Source organism: Podarcis melisellensis (assembly GCF_964234715.1).
Source record: "Podarcis melisellensis genome assembly, chromosome: 2".
In the NCBI taxonomy this organism is placed as follows: Eukaryota; Metazoa; Chordata; class Lepidosauria; order Squamata; family Lacertidae; genus Podarcis; species Podarcis melisellensis.
In genome coordinates, this window is record NC_138529.1 from 15,289,287 (window position 1) to 15,312,477 (window position 23,191).

A 23,191-nucleotide genomic window follows, 5' to 3' on the forward strand; every position below is an offset into this window, starting at 1 on the left:
CCTGCGGAGCCAGCTCAGGTGCGCAGAGAGAGTCCGGGTCAGGCAGGACCTCTCGTCTCTCGCCCCCCACGGAGCCGCCATAGGGCCTGGCCTCCTCCGTCTCTTCCCCGCCAGCCCGTCGAGGGCCCTCCCTGCTCGGATCCGCTCCGGAGAGGAAAGGGTGCGCCCGGGACGCGAGGCGGGGCCGCGCCGCGGAGTTTATAATGCCTCTCCGACGGGGCGGCAGCGAGTGGGAGCGAGTCAGCGAGCGCGCAGCCTGCTGACAGTCCGCCGCGATGGGAGGCAAGAAAGTTTGCATCGTGGGCTCCGGCAACTGGTGCGTGGGCGGAGGGGGGCGCGTGGGGGGGGGGGGAGCAGCGCTGCTACAGCTGCGGGGGAGGCGCTGTAAGTTAGGACAATCGCGGCTCAGGTTAGGACACTCAAGGTAGGACACTCAAGTTAGGACACTCGCGGCTCAGGTTAGGACACTCGCGTTAGGACTAGTGGCGTAGCGTGGGGGGTGCAGGGGGGGCCGGCTACACCGGGCGCAACATCTGGGGTTAGGGTTAGGGGGCGCAAATCCACGGGTTAGGGGGCGCAAGTCCACGGGTTAGGGGGTGCAAATTACTTGCCTTGCCCCGGGTGCTGACAACCCACGTACGCCACTGGTTAGGACACTCAAGTTAGGTCACTCGCGGCTCGCAAGCGCCGAGCCTCCTTTGCACGACTGCAGCGCGTCTTCGTTCGACCCTCTTGCATGCCAGCCCAGCCGAGCGGGGTCGTTTCTTTGCTTTTTTTCGGGGGACGGGGCTGAAAGCTGACTTCTGTTGCTCATTGTGATGTGGGGGGCTCTCGACTTCTGCCCCCCCCCCCGCCGCCCCGTCCAGTGCCGGCCAGGACTGAAGGTGGTAGTGAGAGGGGTGGGGGCTATTGCTTTTAATATTTAAGGTTGTATTGTTTTTAACACTTGATTGGAAGCCGCCCGGAGTGGCTGGGGAAACTCAGCCAGATGGGTGGGGTATATACAATAAATTATTATTATTATTATTAGTTTTTTAAAAAAACAAGTCGCTTAAAGCGAGCGCTGCCCTCGATCCCTCAGCAACTTGAACCATAGGAACCAACACCTGGGGGCCGAAGTCCCTTCAGGCCCCGCAATAAAATATTCGAGGGGACGCGCAAACCCCCCCCCCCCCAGTTGATGAGCATTGCCATTCAAATAATGTGCCGTCTTATGCGATCAATTATGTGGGTTGGGGCTTACCTGATCTCCCCCACCCCAATATTTTATTCAAGTTGGCACCCCCAACGTGGGGCTCACTGAGATGAAGAGTCTTCTGCTGTGCCGTCTGAGCTTTCCTAAGTTCGTTGCGCCCTTAACCTTCGGGTTAATAAATGGCAGTGGTAGAAACAGGTGCCAGCCAGATTCGCTTTCCCTCTGGTGAGACTTTCTGCCATGTCGTGGTTTGCTTGCCAGGGGGGCAGAGGGAGAGGGAAGGAGCCCCCTAGTGCTCGAGGAGAGAGCGCCCCTCACTTGAGTCTATTTCTGGAGCCTCTTTTTAGTATCACTCTCTCGAAAAGCAGCTCTGTGCGCTGCGAGGCAATGCCTTCGTGGCTCTGCTCGGTTGTTTCGGTGCTTTAATGTCCTGCAGCTGCTCCTCTTCTTCTTCTTATTATTACCATCCAGGATATGTCAGAGACTAGTCCCGGAACTGGCTTTCAGTGCTAAAGCTTGACTGTGCAACATAGGAATACTTGCATGTATCTTTTGGAGCATATGCAGAGCGCATATTTGGACATGCGCTGGAGGGTTACTACCGAGTGACCTCAGCGCATTTTCTCGACACATCAGGAGCAAGGTGGGAAAGCTTCCAGCTTCAAGAGTTGGAACTCTATAAGCCAAGAGCAAGTCTCTCCATGAGCACCTCTGTTTGCATATGTAGGGGTTTTAGTTATAATAAGCAATCTTGTTTAAATTCTTCTCTCTCCTAAGCACAAGTGAAAGCCTATAATGCTAATGTGAGAGATTTGTACCTGCCTGTGCGTTTGGAGGTGCATGTTTGTAGGCCAGACTTTGCCAACACAGTGTTATTCCTAGGTTTTGGACTACAAATCCCATCATCCACAGCTTGATGGCTATGGCTGATGGGATTTGTAGTCCAAAACATCTGAATGGTCCTAGGTTGGCGAAGGTTGGTCTAGACTCTTGGTTTCTTACTATTATAATTTAGCTGACTGGCGTCTTTAGATATATAAACGGCTACATTACATGAACGGTGTGATAGTACACTGAAGAATTGCACACCTCCTTGGAAAGAGGGGGAGGAACCAAGCTTCTCTAAAGAGGCCCTTAAGCGTGTAATGCACATAGATTCAGGAAAGTACTAGTTCACATAACACACACCTAAGTTGCTGCAAGAGGGTGTGGTGATAGCCAGAAGCTCAAAGGGGGATTAGAGAAATCCATGGGGGAGCTATCCATGCCTATTAGTCATTAGGCAATATACCAGAAACTGGTGTGTTTGAGCAGTAAAGAGTTATTGCATTTACGACAAATTTAAAACACTTAATTGATGCTACAAAAAAACCCCAGCATAAAATACGGTATAAAGCGTAAATAACAATAAAATAAAAAATCAATTTAGGGGATTCAACTTTATGGGGTTCTTCTGTCTCAATACTTTGGAAAGCAAATGCCTAAGAAGAGTGATGCTGGATCATACCAAAGGCCTGTCCAGTCCAGCTTTGTGCTTCGTACTGTAGCCAAACACATACAGGGGAGCCAAGAGACCTCACCCCACTTTCGTTCCCCAGCAACCGCCATTCAGCGTCACATCACAGCTGTTATGGTTTTTGATCCTTTTTTAAAAGCTTCCAATTTGGTGGGCGTCACTAAATCTTGTGCTAGCGAATTCCATAGTCCCAATTATGCACTGCTTCCATTTCTATTTCTTTACAATTCCCCCCCCCCCCATAATCCATATACAGTGGTACCTCGAGTTAAGTACTTAATTTGTTCCAGAGGTAATGGGGCCTCCTGCTGCTGCCGTGCCGCCAGAGCACGATTTCTGTTCTTATCCTGAAACAAAGTTCTTAACCTCAAGCACTATTTCAGGGTTAGCGGAGTCTGTAACCTGAAGCGTATGTAACCCGAGGTACCACCGTATTCTGATCCCATCCCATCCCATCATGGTGCCTAGCTAGAATTTAAACAGAAGAATAAGGGGGATTCTTGGGACGCGGGTGGTGCTGTGGGTTAAACCACAGAGCCTAGAACTTGCCGATCAGAAGGTCGCAGTTCGAATCCCCGCGACGGGGTGAGCTCCGGTTGCTCAGTCCCAGCACCAAAGCACCTCAAAGTGCAAGTAGATAAATAGGTACCACTCCGGCGGGAAGGTAAACGGCATTTCCGTGCGCTGCTCTGGTTCGCCAGAAGCGGCTTAGTCATGCTGGCCACATGACCCAGAAGCTGTACGTCGGCTCCCTCGGCCAATAAAGCGAGATGAGCGCCACAACCCCAGAGTCGGTCACGACTGGACCTCATGGTCAGGGGTCCCTTTACCTTTAAAGCCACAGCACCACAGCACACTCTGTGATGCGAACTATCAAGCCGGCTGGGAACTTGAGGCCAACCCTCCCCAAGAACTTTGCCACTTTGGTAGCTGGTTTCCAAGGGGATTCTATTAACTTGGAGGCTGCCATTGGCTTGTGAGAGGAGGCAGCTAACAGTAGTAGGACTTCTGCAAGTTGGAAGGTGGATACTAACCTTGGCATCCCCAAGTATTTTTTTCTTTCTGCAACTGGGTGAACAGCAGCCTGCCGCATACTTGCGTTACAAGCATCTGTTGCAAACGTAATGACTTGAACATTGCAAAGTTGTCTTTTGTGTGTTGTCCTTTGGGGGCCAGGGTTGGAAATGTTATAGAAGATTTGGAGGGGCACAAAGTTTCGTGAACAACAGTGACTGAGGTGTGTGAGACAGTTGGTGGCTGTAGCAGGGCCTTTCCTATAGCCTGGCAGTGCCATGTTAGAGAAGCCATAAGGAACTGGATTTCATGCTCCTTATTCAGCTCATAGTGGTGAGGAGGAATGGCAGTTCCCCCAGAATGTCTGCTTTAAATACATTATTTACACAATGGGCCCCACGTGATTGGCTAATTCCGGGATTCACTTGTAGGCCAATCAGGTTGCGGATTCACTTCCACCTGGAGCTGGATTGGGTGGCTCCTGTGGACCAATCAGACTGCTGCATTCTGGATCCTATTGTTCTAGGACCAATCAGACTGCTGCATTCTGAATCCTATTGTTCTAGGACCAATCAGACTGCTACATTCTTAATCCCATTGTACTAGGACCAATCAGACTGCTGCATTCTGAACCCTATTGTTCTAGGACCAATCAAACTGCTGCCTTTTGGATCCTATTCAACTCAGTACATAACACTGATGGTCGCACTTGGCGGTGGGTTGCTACTGATGGGTCAGCCGCAGTGGGGTTGACCCAGGACATTATCCATTTGGGCCACACCATTTGGGTTCCCGCCCTGTGGAACGCCCTCCCATCAGATGTCAAGAAATAAAGAACTACAGTCGTATCTTGTTTCTTGAACGCCCTGGTACTCGTACGTTTTGGCTCCTGAACACCGCAAACCCGGAAGTAAGTATTCCAGCTTGCACACGTTTTTTGGAAGCCGAATATCCAACGCAGCTTCCGCTTGACTGCAAGAAGCTCCTGCAGCCAAGCAGAATCCGCATCTTGGTTTTTGAATGGTTTTGAGAGCCGAACCGACTCCCGGAACGGATTAAGTTTGAGAACCAAGGTATGACTGTCTCTGACTTTTAGAAGACATCTGAAGGCAACCCTGTTTAGGGAAGGTTGTAATGTTTGATGTTTTATCGTGTTTTTAATATTCTGTTGAGAGCTGTCCAGAGTGGCTGAGGAAACCCAGACAGATGGGTGGGGTATAAATAATAAATTATTATTATTATTATTATTATTATTATTATTATTATTATTATTATTACTTTATTTTATTATTTATTAGGGTTGTGATGAGGGTGAAGACACTCACTAGGTGATCAGTTGTAGGCTTGCTCCTGGGTGAGATGCTGGAAGGGGGAATGTGAGCTAACACAGAATCCAAGTGCGCAGTGGAAAATTGGGGAGCTGTGGCGAGAGCATGAATGCAGTTCATGAATTCATACTAAGTGTGTTTGGTGGGCGATTTTCTTGATTCATGCTGTTGGATGTACCGTATTTGTCAGATCATTCTTTGGTATTTATATGCTCTTTTTTGCTTTGGGAGCCTTTGGGCAGTGTACAAATGAAATAACCTGCTAGAGAGATAGGACTTTGAACGTTGAAGGGTTGCATTCTTTCTCAGTCTTGCATACACTCTCTTTTGTTTCTTCTCTCCCCCTGCAGGGGTTCGGCTATTGCCAAGATTGTGGGCAGCAATGCAGCCAAGCTGGACAAGTTTGACACCACAGTCAACATGTGGGTGTTTGAGGAGGAAATTGGTGGCAAGAAACTCACGGAGATCATCAACACGCAGCATGAGAACGTCAAGTACTTGCCAGGCCACAAGCTGCCCCCCAATGTGGTGAGTTCAGAAGCCGGTGTAATAATAATAATAATAATAATAATAATTAATTAATGATTTATTTATACCCCGCTCATCTGGCTGGGTTTCCCCAGCCACTCTGGGCGGCTTCCAACCGAATATTAAAAACAATACAGCACATTAAAAACTTCCCTAAACAGGGCCACCTTCAGTTGTCTTTTAAAAGTAAAATAGTTGTTTATTGCCTTGACATCTGCTGGGAGGGCGTTCCACAGGGCAGGCGCCACTGCCGAGAAGGCCCTCTGCCTGGTTCCCTGTAACTTCACTTCTCGCAGTGAGGGAACCGCCAGAAGGCCCTCGGTGCTGGACCTCAGTGTCTGGGCTGAACGATGGGGGTGGAGACGCTCCTTCAGGTATACTGGACTGAGGCCGTTTAGGGCTTTAAATTTTAAACACTTTGAATTGTGCTCGGAAACGTATTTGGGTGCCTGTTGCAGAAAATCCAAGAAGCATCAACCGTGGGGATCCAGAAATGTAAGAAACCGAACAAAGCACATTTTCCCATCCTTTAATGGCACCTCCATATTTGCTTCGAGTTGTGTTCAAACCCAAAATTTCAAGCACGTGCGCCCCTAAGATTTCTGGGAACTGTAGTTTTCCCCCTCACATAGCTACACTTCTCAGAAACCTTAACAAATGACAGGATTCTTTGAGTACCGTAATTAAAGCAATGCACTTTAAATGTAATGTGTGCATGCATCTGTAAGCCCCGCAGCAGAAAAGCTCCCCCCTTGATATTTGTCCTGAATTTGCATTTACGCATACAAATTAGCATATGCACATATATGCCATAGACTTGTGCCAAGAAACGTGTACCTAACAATGTATGTCCCTGATTGTGAGAATGGGAAGTATTTGTCAATCTGTTGCAGTACATGTATCTAGGCTAGGCCAAGATAAATTATGGGATTCCCAATAGCTGAAGTTGGTCTCTTGTTGGGGGAGTGGAGTGGACTTAAGCTAAACTAACTCCAGTCGGTTTCAAGAAGAGAGGAAAACAAGTGTTCAAATATATCCTCTTTTAGAATTTGTGAGGACTTGAGACGCGCTTAAGATTTGGCTGGAACACGCTGAATGTTGAGAATCTCGCTTATTCCCTCCCACATAACTCTGAACAAAGGACTCTTTTGTCAGAGCATTTCATGCTTTCTGACTTCTTGAAAACTTGCACCAACTTCATCACCTGAAAATTAACAGTGCGGGATACACATTGAAAGGTTATAGGGGGACGGGGCAAGGAAGAATCACATGTCAAATGTGGCCCAGAAATAACAATGGCCAGTTGGTTTTAAAAGGGGCAACTTTCTGAAGTACAGTACTGTACCGGATGGAGAAGCAGTTTGTCTGCTAATAGGCTGGCCAGTTTTTAACCTCTCTCTTGAGGATGAACAAGATGCAGATTAGGCTTCTTCCTATTGGAGGGGAGCTTTGAGCAGGAGTAAGCATTCAAACTATAGGAACGCGGGTGGCACTGTGGGTTAAACCACAGAGCCTAGGACTTGCCGATCAGAAGGTCGGCGGTTCGAATCCCCGCAACGGGGTGAGCTCCCGTTGTTCGGTCCCAGCTCCTGCCCACCTAGCAGTTCAAAAGCACGTCAAGTGCAAGTAGATAAATAGGTACCGCTTCAGCGGGAAGGTAAATGGCGTTTCCGTGCGCTGCTCTGGTTCTCCAGAAGCGGCTTAGTCATGCTGGCCACATGACCCAGAAGCTGTATGCCGGCTCCCTCGGCCTATAGAGCGAGATGAGCGCTGCAACCCCAGAGTCGTCCACTACTGGACCTAATAGTCAGGGGTACCTTTACCTTTACCTAAGCATTCAAACATGAAATCTACAGACAGCAGTGTGACTGGTCACTGTTTGGGAAGGACCTATGTCTTTTGAGCTATTTCCAATTTTCCGTTTTGGTCTCCCAGTGCTAGCCAAAGCCAAATTCCCAATTGAATGAGACTCCATTCCTGTTTCATCAGCTTTCTACTGGGATACTTTAGCATATGTGTCGTGTGCTTAACATTGTTACATGCTCCAAACCCTAGCCAGTGGTAGGAGGGAAATGGCATTGCTTTTAGGAAGTCAAACCCACTGCCATACTCTGCATGTAATTCAAAGAACAAATAGTTCCCGATTCTGACTGTGGGACTGATGTGTGGATTCGCTGATTCCAAATGTGCTGTTTCAGGAACACTTGAAATGCATCTATAGGTATGGAACAGCTTCTGGAGAAGTTCTTAGCGAACAAACAAGGTGGCTAATAAAGGCACATCTCAGAGAGTTGCTTCTCCCATATATATCACCCCCCCCCCAGACAAGTTAGATCTTCTGATGGAATCCTGCTGCTCCAAAACCATCTCATGTGCAGGGCCTTTTCAGTCGTGGCTCCAAAGTAGATCTGAGAGATCTACACAGACTCCTCTCTGCTGCCGTTTTTCTGCATGAGTTTTTATTTCTGATTGCCTTTGCTAACCATTGATTAAGTTCTGTTGACCAGCTACCACTGCTTTAGTTCATACCACTTTATTTTAGCCAGTTTTGTTTATATGGTTTTATTTTGTGTGTGTATCCTCCTGCTATTTTTGTGATCTTTGATTTTAATTTTGCTGTAAAAGCAAATCGTATAACCTTTTTGGGTGAGCTTTGGTATACAGATTACTATCAACTGACAATGGATTATTTGTGTCAAGCCTGGAAGGGTCTTCAAGGCCCATGTAGTAATTTCCCTGGGCCTCCTTCCTCCTGTCAGACCCAGAGGAGCACAGCAGGGTTGGCTTGCGCCTCTTCCAGGAGAATGAAGATCAAGGAACAAGTTGCCTTAGCAACAAAAGTAATAAATAACCTTCTCTCTGCCTGCTAACATTTCCCAGTGCTAACAGAGTGTCAAAAAGCCCACTCAATAAAAACACATGCTGGGAGATGGCAGAGAGATTAGATGTTACACTAGGCAAGTCTTGTTCATTGAGCACAGGGTTCAAATGCCTTTTATGTTGTTTTTTAATAATATCTTCCCCATGCCCCCCTCCCTCTCCAATACTTAGCTGGTGGCGCTGTGGTCTAAACCACTGAGCCTCTTGGGCTTGCCAATCAGAAGGGCGGCAATTCGAATCCCTGCAATGGATGAGCTCCTGTTGCTCTGTCCCATCTCCTGCCAACCTAGCAGTTCGAAAGCACACCAGTGCAAGTAGATAAATAGGTACCGCTGCAGAGGGAAGGTAAAATGTGTTTTTGTGCGCTCTGGCTTTTGTCACAGAGTCCCATTGTGCCAGAAATGGTTTAGTCATGCTGGCCACATGACCCAGAAAGCTGTCTCTGGACAAACGCCAGCTCCCTCAGCTTGAACAGCTAGATGAGCGCCACAACCAGTCACCTTTGACTGGACTTAACCGTTCAGGGGTCCTTTAGTGTACACACACACGTATCTCTGCTTAAATCAGGTGTGAGGAGCTTTAGGTGCTCCAGATGTTGCTGAACGTCATCTCCCACCAGCCCCAGCAGTTGTCAATCTTCTTTGGTTAGGACCTTGCTCGTTTTTCATTTTGGGGCTAACGAAACACGGGCCACAGTTGTTGCATACATAAATAACATTTCCTGACACCTGAGGATTTCAGTCTGAATTATCCTCAACAGAAAGGACTCTGGTTTCTCAGCCAAAGAAGGTCCCAACCAAAGAAGATTGGTAATTTAAGTTGACAGAATATGCACAACTTGCATACTTAACATATACAATAAGAGAACAAGAAGAACATTTAGAGAAGATTGGAAAACGTTTGTTGAATGTATGGGAAATAACTGTGTCCACTGAAAACGCTGGCAGCATTAAGATAAAATCAACAGTGTGAATAAGTTGATGCAATAATGGAATACTTAATGGTATAGTTTTTGTAAACTATGCAGGGATTTATGATATGGAACCAGGAAAGAGAAGGGAAGTCACTGATATCTTAAGGATGTAAAATGAATATTTTAAATTGTAAAACAGAAAATTTTAATATATAGAGAGAGGACTCTGGGTTTTTTGGGAAAGTAATTTATGCAAACATTCATCTTTCTTCAAAGGCATTTGGTTACCCTAGTGTAGAATTTCCTAAGATTTGTTGAGCATGTGTGTCTTATAAGAGCTGCAAACCTTTCTTCCACCACCATCACCCTTCCTTGCTCTCACTGATCCTGCTCCCTTGAGCTGCCTGGACTTGTTGTTGATGCCATTCTTTTCTCCAACCCACCCCCAACTGCTGCAGGTGGCAGTGCCAGATGTGGTGAAGGCTTCAGCTGACGCAGACATCCTTATCTTTGTAGTGCCGCATCAATTTATTGGGAAGCTCTGTGACCAACTGAAAGGCCATATCAAGAAGGACGCGATTGGGGTCTCGCTCATCAAGGTGTGAGTTGGAACTAAGGGTTGGGCTGCTCGGAGCAGCTGGCTGGAGATGCAACCATTCTAGGAACTAACTGGGGCGGGTTGCATGAGTTTGCTTAGATGAGCTGAGAGGCAATTGGGTGCGTGTGTTGTGTGAGAAGGATAAACACACACAGAACGGGCTCACGAAAAGCCTGTGGGAGAGTGGGGAACACCCGCATGGGACCCAATTCCCTATGGTTAATCAATGACTGTGATTTATTGAGAGAGCATATAACAGATTATAGCATTGCAGCAAGCTTAGTCTTCCCTGTTGAGGCTCCTGGAAGTATTCTTTGACACTTGTGGTATCTTCAAAGCTTCAGGCAAATACTAAGTTCTTGGACTGAGCACTTATTTAATACTCACATGCCAAAAGGAGGGATCAGCAGCCCTTGAGCCAATTTTGCTGCTCCCAACACCCAAAATTACTGTAGAAGTTGTAGGCATATTGTATGCTACCTTTTCCCCAGACTGGGACGCAAGGCAGCTTATATAGATAAAATTTGTTGTTTGGTTGTCTTAGTTGTGTTTGTCTCTCCATGACCCTATGAACCAGAGCATGCCTTGGAAACTCTCACTTTCTTCTCAAAGCTGCTCCTTTTTTATGTCCAGGGAGTTTTCTTGACAAAATACTGGAGTGGTTTGCCAGTTTGTTCTCCAGGTGGATCACATTTAGTCTAAACTCTTGGCTATGAACTGCCCATCTTGGGTGGCCCTGCACGGCATAGCTCATAGCTTCTCTGAGTTATTCAAGCCCCTTCGCCACGACAAGGCAGTGATCCATGAAGGGGATAGATAAAATAGAAACAGCCAAAAACATAGGAAAAAACCTATCATTAGAAAGCAATTAAACACACATATACACAAAAGATACATGATTTTAATTACAATAAAAACATCACAGCACCAAGAGTTTGGATTTGATATTCCACTTTATCACTACCCTAAGGAGTCTCAAAGTCGCTAACAATCTCCTTTCCCTTCCTCCCCCACAAAAAAACACTCTGTGAGGTGAGTGGGGCTGAGAGACTTCAGAGAAGTGTGACTAGCCCAAGGTCACCCAGCAGCTGTATGTGGAGGAGCGGGGAATCAAACCTGGTTCACCAGATTACGAGTCCACTGCTCTTAACCACTACACCACACTGGCTCTACCAGCCTTTTCCTTAAAACTAGTCAGTTCCTCAAAGCCTGTTGGAACAAGAAAGTCCAACAGCAAGGAGGGAGCCAGTTCATTTTCTCTAGGAAGGGTGTTGCAAAGTCTGGGAGCAGCCACCGCTAGCCACAATGTCTATTGTATGCTGTTGCACCTCTGTGGGGGATAAGGATGCTCTCAGAAGGACTACGGGCTACTTGAGGGATCTCAGCAAAGAGCTACCCCACTGACCACGTCATGTTCTGTTGAATCCTAGGGTGTGGATGAAGGACCCGATGGTCTGAAGCTGATATCGGACATCATCCGCGAGCAGCTTGGCATCGAAATGAGTGTGCTTATGGGGGCCAACATCGCCAACGAGGTGGCCGACGAGAAGTTCTGCGAGACCACCATTGGTAAATGAGTTTGAGCGTATTCCTATGGCTAGCTGGGCGGTGAGAATCTCTCCAAGTGGGCTGCTCATGTCAAGGTCTTCTGTCCCTCCTTACCTTACCAGTGCCACCAGTAGATGTCTTGGGCCTACTGAAGCTTGTGTCCAAGAGCAGCTCCACAATAGTACATTAGAGGCTTTGGTTCACCAAGTATAGACAAGGAATAGGGAATGTGTGGCACTTCAGACGCTGCAGACTACAACTCCCATCACCCCCTGGCCATCAGCCATGACAACTGAGCCTGGTGGGAGCTGGGAGCTCAGCAACATTTGGAGGGCCACATGTCTGGCATAGATGGTATGATTTTGCCACATCTCACCTCGGACACAAGGGACATTGTTTTAAACCCACTACAGCATGTGAGGAAACCGGTGTGTCTCCTCTGCCCGAATTGCTCTCTACTCTTGCTGCCATTCAGCTTTCTCCCTTGCCTACAGTGGCCCATGGGGATCTAGGTATGACCCACAGCAAGTGGAAAGGACTTGGAAGGGAACCCGGAGAGCCCTGGCGTCTCTCCCTTGCTGTATGTCAGATCTGTGCCATGTTAATAACACTGCAGGGGTTTCAGAAGGGTCTGAAAACGTTGTCTTTTTATATGAGCCTCCCAGCTGTGAGATTGTTTTATTCACTAGATTGTTCTGTTTTTTGCTGACTTACATTGTTCACCCATTGTAGAGTGGTGGTGGTGAGTTTTTTAAAAGTTGTAAGGAGCTTTGATTCAGTTTGCTTAAATATATCACATTGATTAGGTTAAAATACATCACACCACTTAAGGAATTAAGCAAGTTAACTACATATCCAGAGCAAAGGGTGTCCTTGAAACACCTGCATGCATATTCCTGAGGGGGGTTAGGCTTGCTTGAGCTGTGGATCCAACACATGAATGTGGATGTTGAAGGAAGCACATTGGTTGTATTCGCTTCACACAACTGTGGCAGGGAAACACGGAAGAACCTCAGCAAGTGCAGCCATGTAAAAGTGCGGAGCTGCTCTTGGCCATTGCTAGAGGTGACTGTAATGGCCCACTGTCCTGCTACTCTTGGTTGGATCCAGTAGGGGGAGCAGCACAAAGAGGATGCTTCTTCTTCCTCTTTGGCGATCACTCATAGCCGAGTAAGACTGTCTTCCATGGGCAGCCAATTTTCAGAAGGACATTCCACAGGGCATTAAAGGGCAGAGAGGATGTGGAGATACATCAACAGGAAAAATTGGTCTTGGGCGCTTTATTGTACTACATAAAGGAACATATGAAGCTCCAGGATAGAGTATTTGCCCCTCTAGCCCAGTATTGTCTACTCCCCGTTAGCAGGGGCTGTCCAGGGGTCTTGAGCAAAGATGGATCTTTCCTGTCACCTGTTGTTGTTGTTGTTTAGTCGTTTAGTTCGTGACCCCCTGGACCACTGCCTCCCGCAGTTTGGTCAAACTCATGCTGGTAGCTTTGAGAACACTGTCCAACCATCTCGTCCTCTGTTGTCCCCTTCTCCTTGTGCCCTCCATCTTTCCCAACATCAGGGTCTTTTCCAGGGAGTCTTCTCTTCTCATGAGGTGGGCAAAGTACTGCAGCCTCAGCTTCACGATCTGTCCTTCCAGTGAGCACTCAGGGCTGATTTCCTTAAGAATGGAGAGGTTTGATCTTCTTGCAATCCATGGGACTCTCAAGAGTCTCCTCCAGCACCATAATTCAAAAGCATCAATTCTTCGGCAATCACCTGTTAACCTGATCAATTTTAACTGGAGGTGGCAAGGACTGAATGCTATGCAAAACATGTGGTCTTCTGCTGAGCTACAGTCTCTCCCTGCAGAGAAGAGGAAAGAAGAGCGTCTGATTTGTTAATAAGTTCCAGGTTCCTTAAACAGAGCAACTGGATCAAGCTCTATTCACCTCCAAACACCTTCAGTGCAGCCGCCTCCCTGGCCAGAGTTTCCCAGATTTGTCATATTATTTGTTAATTACAGTTACAAATGCCCCTTCTGTTGAACCACTGCAGCATTATAAAGCATGGAACCCTTCTTTTGGAGCCCCCCCCACCCTTATACTTGAGCCTGATAATTATACTTCTAATTTTGATAACCCTGGGGGAGGGAAAAATGAGGGATCCATTGGTTGCCATGCAGGTGGGGAGAGTGGAGGCATCATTCCACTGATGGAAGCATCAGAAGAGTGAGAAGTCCAATTCCTCCCTTGGGCTTTAGAGAGGCAAGGAGCAAGGCCGTTTCTACTTATGCCCATGTCTTACCTCTTTGCAGGCTGCAAGAACCTAGAGCACGGACAGATCCTGAAGGAGCTGATGCAGACGCCGTGTTTCCGAATCAGTGTGGTGCAAGAATCAGACACTGTAGAAATCTGCGGTGCCCTCAAGGTGTGGGAATAACCAGGCTACCAGCAGTTTGGCAGCTTCCGCATGGGGTGTGGCTTGCTCCAAGGGAGGTCTCTGTTGGCACGATGGCATTGCACAGAAGAATGGGAGACCTGTGGCCTTCCAGATGTTGTTGGGTTCCCAACTCCCACGAGCCCCAGCCATCATGATCAACTATCAGGTATCATGGGATCTGTAGTCCAGCAACATCTTGAGGGCCTCAGATTCCCCTAAAGCTTCTGTTGACCTCCCAAGTACATACGTACGTGCACACAGGGTCTATACAACTCTAGATGGAAAGTTATGACTGTTTAGGAAGCCATGCTGCCTCACCAGGGAGCTGGAACAGGTGGGGGACTTGATGGGAGCTTCTCCAGTGGAATGAGCTTTACATTATATGCTTGCTGGAGGGAGGTGGTTTCTCCAGAACCCATCTCTGCTGCCATCCTTCCATGGGAGCCATCATTTGTAGCCCTGCTTAGAAGACCAAAGGTTGGTCTATCTACTCCCTGCCTTAAATAGTTGCAAGGCTAGCGCCGTCCAGAACCTTTTTGGTTATCAACCTATGTTCTTCTTCCTTAGAACATTGTGGCTGTCGGGGCTGGTTTCTGCGACGGGTTGGGCTTTGGAGACAACACCAAGGCAGCGGTAATCCGCCTGGGCCTGATGGAGATGATCGACTTCGCCAAAATCTTCTGCAAGGGCTCCGTCAGTTCTGCCACATTCCTGGAGAGCTGTGGGGTCGCCGACCTCATCACCACCTGCTATGGGGGCCGTAACCGAAAAGTGGCAGAGGCTTTTGCCAAGACCGGCAAGGTAAGTAAGCATTTGCATAGGGTTCTTTAGGGTTGTCAAATATCTCTCAAGGAAAACTCTTACTGTAGTGCAGTAAGACAGTATTTCGCAGAACTTTTAAAATCCCGCTTTATGCAGTGCTTAGAGTGCTTCAAGCATCAGTAATTCAAAATTCTGTAAGGGAGGACAGTATTATTTTTCTATATTCAATGCTTTTTTTCCAACACAAAAAGGTGTCAGAATATACCTCCCTTAGAAGACCCTCTCCAGAGCCCAAAGAGCATCTCTTCTCCTTGTGATCCAGAAGCTAGTTGAGGGGATGCTCAGGTTGAGATGAGGGGAGCCTTCTGTGCTTCAGCTAAGCACCTTAAAGCGTTCCCCACAAGCACCTCTCTAAGCTTGTGTGAGTTGCAGCAGCTTGGGGGCTTGCTCAGGTGAGGTGCAACTTTCCCACACGTCAGCTGTTAGGTGGGAGGCTGAAGAGCTTCAGCAAAGCCAAAGTAATGTGACCTGTTCTAGCCTGGCAAAGAGAGGACCAATCACCTCTCTTATGCTGATGATGGTGGTTTATTTATTGCTTTAATGCCAAAATAGTCTTCTAATCAGTTTGCAATGATGAGAAACCAATCACACATGCATTAAAATACAAACATCCATCATTAAAATGTACAATGAAACAATCCTATTGAAAGGTACATGGGGAAATGGTTTTGGAAACCGAAAAGCTATTTGATTCCAGGCAGATGCTATGAGAGCAACAGCCGCACAGTTCCCAGCCAATGACTTCCAGGGGGTAATTCTAGCCAGAGTGCAGTGAAGGCTCCTATCCTTGTCTTCAAATCCTAGTTGGGCAGTAAAGGGGGGGGGGAGAAACAGTTGGGTTTGCACAAAATATCCACATCCCTTGCCAAGGACATTTGACTTCAATCTTCGTTGCAATGCTTGTTTTGATGTCAACACCGGGTATTTCACAAAATTTGGGAAGCAGCAGCAATCGAGATCTGCAGGATGACTGCAGGGAAGGAAAGGTGGACTAGCAAAGCTTGACACCAGGGCAGGCCAGATGACGCAAATGCTTTCCTGGGGCAACAGTATTTTGGGAACATAGTAAAGCAACATCTAAGAGGCAAGCTGCAGGATTTGTTGCAGTGGATGCCGGGAAGCTACTTGCATATTGTGTGTAGAGGAGAGGTTTGGTTTAAGCTGGCCTTGTTTGATACAGCTAAGCATACTGGCCTGGCCAGTAGCTGAGTTGTTGTTGTTTTTTTTGAAAACAACAACAATCAAGGAATATATAGATTTCAGGAAATAAATAAATATGATGTTTTCATCTCCAGCAAGGATATCTTACACATTCTAAGAACATTTAAACTGGTTTTGTACTTCAGCCGCTGCCATGGCTTCTCCCAGGGGCGGGTAGCGCCGTGGTCTAAACCACTGAGCCTCTTGGGCTTGCCGATCAGAAGGTTGGCGGTTCAAATCCATGCAATGGGGTGAGCTCCTGTTGCTCTGTCCCAGCTCCTGCCAACCTAGCATTTCGAAAGCACGCCAGTACAAGTAGATAAATAAGTACCACTGTGGCAGGAAGGTAAATGGAGTTTCTGTGCGCTCTGGCTTCAGTCACGGTGTTCCATTGCACCAGAAGCGATTTAGTCATGCTGGCCACATGACCCGGAAAGCTGTCTATGGTCAAACACCGGCTCCCTCGGTCTGAAAGTGAGATGAGCACAGCAACCCCAGTCACCTCTGACTAGGCTTAACTGTCCAGGGGTCCTTTACCTTTTACCTGTGACTACTCCCAAGGAGTCATGGGATGTGTAGCTGGTAAAGATGCTGAAAAGTCTGTTAGATCCCTACTACAGATATGCACACACCTCGCTGAGCTGGTTTGCAGGGATGAGAAACCTGTGGCCCTCCAGCTGTTGGTTGGACTACAACTTCCATCATCCCTGACCACTGGCCATGATACCTGGAGCTGATGGGAGTCAAGTAACATCTTGAGGACCATAGTTTTCCCATCCCTGGTTTGCAGGTTCCCCAGGGCAGGGAGTCCAGCATCTGAATCTCTTTGTGTGGGATAAGATATGTCCAAAGAGAAGCACAGAGAAGGATGTCCTTCTCTGGATCAACCTTCTAGGATTCGCCCAACTTGGGGAGGAAGGCCATGCCATGCAGCCACTCATACTTGGAGATCTGTCTTGCATCTTGCAGTCTATCGAGCAACTAGAGAAGGAGATGCTCAATGGGCAGAAGCTGCAGGGCCCTCAGACATCAGCAGAGCTGAACCACATCCTCAAGAGCAAGAATCTGGTTGACAAGTGAGTCCCGTGTGACCTTTTTTTCTGTTTTGCTTGCCATCAATATGAATGCTGCACTGGCACCCATTGGATTGGTGTAACAATCAGCGATGGGCTTGTTTCTAGGGCTGTCTGCAAATTCTTGGATTGGCTAATGAACTGATTAGTCAATCCACCAATTCAATCAATTTGCATGTTACCAAAATCTAAGTATGGGAGGTCTATTTTGAGATAATAAAGAAAATGTGAATTAACTGACTATTTAATAAACAAAAGCAACCACTGGTGGCTAGAAGCGCCAGCTTTAATTTTTGTCTTTTTTCTTTGTTGCAGTGGCCCTTAACCCTCATCAATTAAAACTGGCTGTATACATATACAACTCTACTCAGAAGTAAGTCCCACTGAGTTCAGAGGGGCTTGCTTTAAGTTTAGTATGTGAAGGACTGCAGCCTGAAGCTCACCACCCTATTTATTTGCACTTCCAGAAGTACAGGGCAACACCACACCTCTAAGGCCTCTTGAAATTCCATATTTTATTTACAGGAAAATCACTGGTCCCTCCAATGCTCTTCCTAGTGTCACAGCAGGTTTCTCAAACTCGCCCTTTTGCAAGTTTTCATTTTCCTAGCAAGCTTTGCTACCTGTGTGGGAGTTAAATCTCATTTACTGTCTTTTCTCCCCACTGCAGATTCCCTCTATTCACTGCTGTCTACGAGATTTGCTACACTGGCAAACCTGTCTCTGACTTCATCAAGTGCCTGCAAAACCATCCTCAGCACTTTTGATGGGCTTCCAGTCTCGCTCCTACAAAGGAAGGGATTTGGGAGGACTTCCTGTTTCCCCACTGCCATCCCAACATGAGAAGAGGGACCCAACACAGAGCACGGGGCAAACAAGGAAGGACTCATCAAAGAATCATAGAATAGTGGAGTTGGAAGGGACACTAAGGGTCATCTAGTCCAAACCCCAGCAATGCAGGAAACACAGCTAAATAATCCCAGACAGATGGCCGTCCAACCTCTGTTTAAAAGCCTCCAGGAGAGTCCACCACCTTGGTGGTCCGTCCCACTGTCAAAACAGCTCTAACCACCATGGAGGTACTGGATCAACTCTTTTGCCAGGGAGTTTCTGCCATTTACCAATCTCACCTTAAATGGACAAAAGTTGCCTATGTTGAGTCAGTCTCTTGTTTTGCTCTTCTTAGATTCCAGAGCATCCCACTTCTCGGCACACACAGCAGGCAATCTTTGGCTTTTATCTTTTCTCTTGAGCAGAGAGAGAGAGAATTTCTTCTGCCTCTTCTCTGTCACATTTCTCCGACTTGATTTTGACTTCTCTAGGTTCAGGCTTGAACCCTGCCAGTTTTGCCTGCCTTAAGGGCTTGTTTAAAGTCATTAATTGGGAGAGGGGACAGGAAGCAAATTCCAATTGCAGGTAAACCACCATTTATGCACGTTCAATATGTGTGTGGCTGTGCATACATGCATCGTTTCAAACCCAGAAGTTACCTGAAAACAATCACGAAAAGGGGACGAACAGGGTGTCTGCAGCCTTCTTCAAATATACGCAATTTCACTTAAATGCACGGTGCCTCAGAACATAACCCCTGCATAAATGGGAGGTTGCCTGTATTATTATTTTTTACTCCATGCCTGGAATGCAAGGAACCCCAGGCATGATTTAAAAGTAGCTGCTAGGGTTCTCTCCCCAGACAAGGCTTGACCTCAGCATCCCTGGTATCCATGGGAATGGGAACTGTAGCCCTGAATGTGAATATTTGTCTTTTTGAAAAACAAATATTAAAGTGAGAAACAAGAAATAATACAGGTTAGTTGTTTATCATTCTTCAAAGATCTGGCTGAACTTCACAGCACGCAATGAAAGGGGGAAGGGGGGATTTCATAGAAACACAGAACTCTAAAGTTAGAAGGGACCACGCCGATCGTCCAACCCCCTGCAATGCAGGAATCTTTTTTGCCCAACGTCTACTGACAGAGCTGTCCTGCCAGCACAAAGGTACGGATGATTATGAGAACAGAAGCAGCATGTTAGGAATATTCTGGGTATGTGGTTTTGGGGTGGCTTTGGCATCTTGGCCAGAATAATCCTTCAGTTTTAGGGGGCTGAAGTTGGATGGGGTGAAGAAAACTCTGCTCATTTCACAAGGCACTTGCTTTCCCAGTGCTGCAGCTGAGTTGCCTTCCTCATTTTGGAGTGACCTTTCCAGCCCTTCCCAACCCCCAACCCCTCCAGCAACTTAATCTGCTGATGTGGCAAGAGTCACTGTGCCTTTTATTAGATGCTCAGAATCACTGGACACCCTGTGACCTTTCTACTCAGACAGCCCCCGAAAAATTAAATTAAAGATAAATAAATTGGAAGGATGGGAGAGGACCCTATTTCCCACTCCCCAGACCTTGTGGGAGACCAGGCTATATTTTTTTTGGGGGGGGGGAATGAATGAATTCCTATGCCCCACAAATAACCCAGAGATATATTTTAAATAGAAGGGCACATTTTACTCATGTAAAAACATGCTGATTCCCGGACCATCCGCGAGCCAGATTTAGAAGGCGACTGGGCCAGATCCCGCCCCTGAGCCTTAGTTTGCCTACCCATGGTTTATTTTCTACTGGGGGAGATGGGTGCGATCTGCAAATATCAATACCTGCACCCTTCTCCAGGAAGCATTATCCATCTTCTTATATATCAGCTTCCCTTCCTCTTCAAAAAGAAGTTCTAGCCATTTGGTGGCTCATCACCTCTGCTCTCTCGATTCCACAATCAATGCATTTTAACTCGGGATGCAGGTCTTTCTGCCAGCTGCCTAATGCACTATCAAGGAGACACACATCTCACATCTTTAAATTCCAGCCCCGGGAGGAGACCAGGGAGCATTTGTGTGACACACCTACACACTGCTGCCAACGCACTAACATGTCACGACACACTGTTTGGAAACTCTGCTCTAAGGCCAACTCATAAGCAGACCCCACGTGCTCCATGGAAGTACACCTAGCTGTTCCTAGACTGAAAGGGGCCATTTAGGAGAATCAGCAACTCTGTCTGGATGCTGAACATTTTGCAGACCGACATAAGGCCCTGGATGGGTTTAGCTCAGCTATCAGTACCTAAAAACCAATACCACTAATGTGCTACTTGCTTTGCAGCATTCAAACTTCCAGCACCATCTCCTGTGTAACTTGGCAATGTTAGCAGAATATTACTTAAATTCAGAATGTAAGAAACAGGCAAACTTCACACCACCCCAACCTCCAAGTAGTGCAAGATTCCAGGGTTCAGTTTCCTTGGAATGAGGGGCCGCAGACACCGTAGTGTCTTTATGATATATGGCTTATTTACGCATATATGCAACCTGAGCTTACAATGGAGGAGCTCACAGAATTAACATCATGGGAGTGTATTGTTCCTCCCATAAAGGTACAGGTGTCCTGTCTCTCCTTTGCATCTGGTCACCCCTAACCTTTTAGTGGTTCCCAGTTGTACTATCAAGTAGAAAAAAGTAATCCCGATATGGCAGAGAACTCGCATTCACTTGGTAGAAACTGTGTATAGCTTGAAACTGGGTGAGCTGCTCTTTGAAAGTCTCCTAGGTCTACATGGCACTCTCCCTGCCCTTTGCAGTTGCTATAAAAAGGTCTCCCCTTTGCCATTTGGAGTTATGTTCTGCCAGCACAGCAGCCTGTTAAGGGCTGTTCTCAGTTTTAAGAAGGGACAGGCCCAGTGTAAGTGAAGGTATAATATTTACTGGGGTTTACTGGTACAGAGGCTTGGCACAGGGGTGGACTTTGGTAATATGGTGCTCTGAGTGAGGATAAAATCTGGTGCCTGCCCTACCAATATTATTTTCACAAAAAATCATTTTGGTACAGTTGCATTATTATGGATCTTCTCAACAGAATCCTAGAATTGTAGAGTTGGAAGGGACTCTGTGAATCATTGAGTCCCACCCCTGGCAATGTAGAAATATTCAACTGTCCCTTACGGGGATCAAACCTACGGCCTTGGTATGATCAGCACCATGCTCTAACCAACTGAGCTATCCAGTTATGATTCTTTTGTGCCCCTTCGGCTTGGCTTAATGTGTGGGGGAACTGCCTGCATCATCCTAAGTCTGGTGCTTCTTGGAACTACTGAGAATACCCTATTCTCCTCTGAGGAGCAGACACCTTTCACCATGTGTTGTCTCACATAATAACGACACAACTCGCCATGCCAGCAATGAACTCAGCTACAACATGACATTTGGCTCCTGCTAGACTCCTTCACTATTTCCATGGTGGAAAAGAAATTTTAAAAACTGAAAGCCATGCTGGGAGAGACACAAAGGTACAATCAAAAACTAAGATTAGACAGACACCTCCAGGCTATTATTATTATTTAATTGTGGGCATACTCTGCCACACACCATTGATTGCAACATGCTGCGCATTACCCAGCCAGATGGGTGGGGTATAGATAATAAAATTATTATTATTATTATTATTATTGATCATCCACACATCATTCTGCTTTATCAGTGGTTCTGCAACGCCTCCCCACTCTTAGCTCACTACAGCACAACAAAAGCATCCCCCCTCCCAAAAATAAAGAGGAAAAATTGTGGTATGCAAAGTTACAGGATTTCAACAGGAAGCTACAGGAAATGCCCTGAAACATTTGCACTGTTATATATAATCCCATAGAACCAATCCAATACTGTCATGGCAAATCAAAATGCATGCACCATTAAAAAGGTAATGTCTGGGAGCCCCTCACCCCAAGTGGTAAAGAGAGAACTACTCTGAGCACAGTTATTAATTCCAGACTGGCAACGTGAAATCCCCTTTAAAATCCCAGTGTAGTTTCTCCTTGATAACAGTGGTTGTTGTGTGACGGGGGAGTTGGTACACAAGAACACAAAGCACTAGCTCCTAATTACTAGTGCAATTGGCAGGTTTGCAAGCTTTAGTTAAGTACTCCCAATGATACAGTCCTACGCTTGTTTACCTGAGAGTAAAGTCTACTGAAGACTATGGGATTTGCTTCCAAGAAAACATACATGAAGGGACGCGGGTGGCATTGTGGTCTAAACCACAGAGCCTAGGGCTTGCCGATCAGAAGGTCGGCGGTTCGAATCCCTGCGATGGGATGAGCTCCCATTGATAGGTCCCAGCTTCTGCCAACCTAGGAGTTCAAAAGCACGTCAAAGTGCAAGTACAGTGGTACCTCGGGTTAAGTACTTAATTCGTTCTGGAGGTCCGTTCTTAACCTGAAACTGTTCTTAACCTGAAGCACCACTTTAGCTAATGGGGCCTCCCACTGCTGCCGTGCCACTGGAGCACAATTTCTGTTCTCATCCTGAAGCAAAGTTCTTAACCCAAGGTACTATTTCTGGGTTAGTGGAGTCTGTAACCTGAAGCGTATGTAACCCGAGGTTCCGCTGTAGATAAATAGGTAGCGCTCCGGCGGGGAGGTAAACGGCATTTCCGTGCGGTGCTCTGGTTTCGCCAGAAGCGGCTCAGTCATGCTGACCACATGACCTGGAAAAACTGTTTGCAGACAAACGTCAGCTCCTCTGCCAGTAAAGCAAGATGAGTGCCGCAACCCCAGAGTCGTTCACGACTGGACTTAACTGTCAGGGGTCCTTTACCTTTTTAAACATACATGGGCTCATGCTAAACAGGGGCACCAGATTTGGGGGGCTGAGACAAGGTATGCAGAAGTCTTCTCTCCACCCCTAAGTCTTTTCTTAACCCACCCAAGGGCTACGCTTGGTCAGCTGCCAGAGCAGCCTTTCCTCTGGGCCACCAACAGATCTTGAGACATATCAAGTAGCCCTGTGCTGGCAAGGTCAGCAACATTTTAGGGTAACTATAAATAGCAGCTCTAGAGCTGGCAGCCCAGGCCAGCAGAGTTTTAACTATTGCACCTCTCCATCATAACAAGGTTCTTCATTCCTGCAAGAGCAAATCAGCTTAAATCCTTATTTGGCGGTGGGGGAGGGAGGTGTCACCTAAACTGAAAAAAAGTTGTGGGCACCCCTGGGGGAGAGCTTATACATCTGCTTTCCTAGAATAGTTTAGCAGGAAAGTGTATGATTTTTGTTGTGGTCTGATAATGTTGCTTTCTAAGTTAGATGCTGGGTGTTTTGGGAGTTTATCC

The 23,191-nt window shown here is 46.9% G+C and overlaps 1 protein-coding gene and 1 long non-coding RNA gene across 2 annotated transcripts in view; one reads left to right on the forward strand and one right to left on the reverse strand.

Annotated features, from left to right (window-relative positions):
- The first annotated feature begins 164 nt into the window (after positions 1–164).
- GPD1 (glycerol-3-phosphate dehydrogenase 1) lies at positions 165–18,848 on the forward strand. The gene is made up of 8 exons (XM_081898885.1): positions 165–316; positions 5,404–5,581; positions 9,833–9,973; positions 11,403–11,541; positions 13,825–13,937; positions 14,517–14,750; positions 16,941–17,047; positions 17,715–18,848. Exons 1-8 carry the CDS (start codon positions 276–278, stop codon positions 17,809–17,811), a joined length of 1,050 nt encoding a protein of 349 aa, XP_081755011.1. The 5' UTR covers positions 165–275; the 3' UTR covers positions 17,812–18,848.
- The window catches only part of LOC309363078, a 142,956-nt gene continuing 132,550 nt past the window's right edge, over positions 12,786–23,191 (reverse strand). Inside the window, exon 2 of the long non-coding RNA XR_014165226.1 lies at positions 12,786–12,930. This is a non-coding gene — a long non-coding RNA (uncharacterized lncRNA). The remainder of the gene's footprint in view (positions 12,931–23,191) is intronic.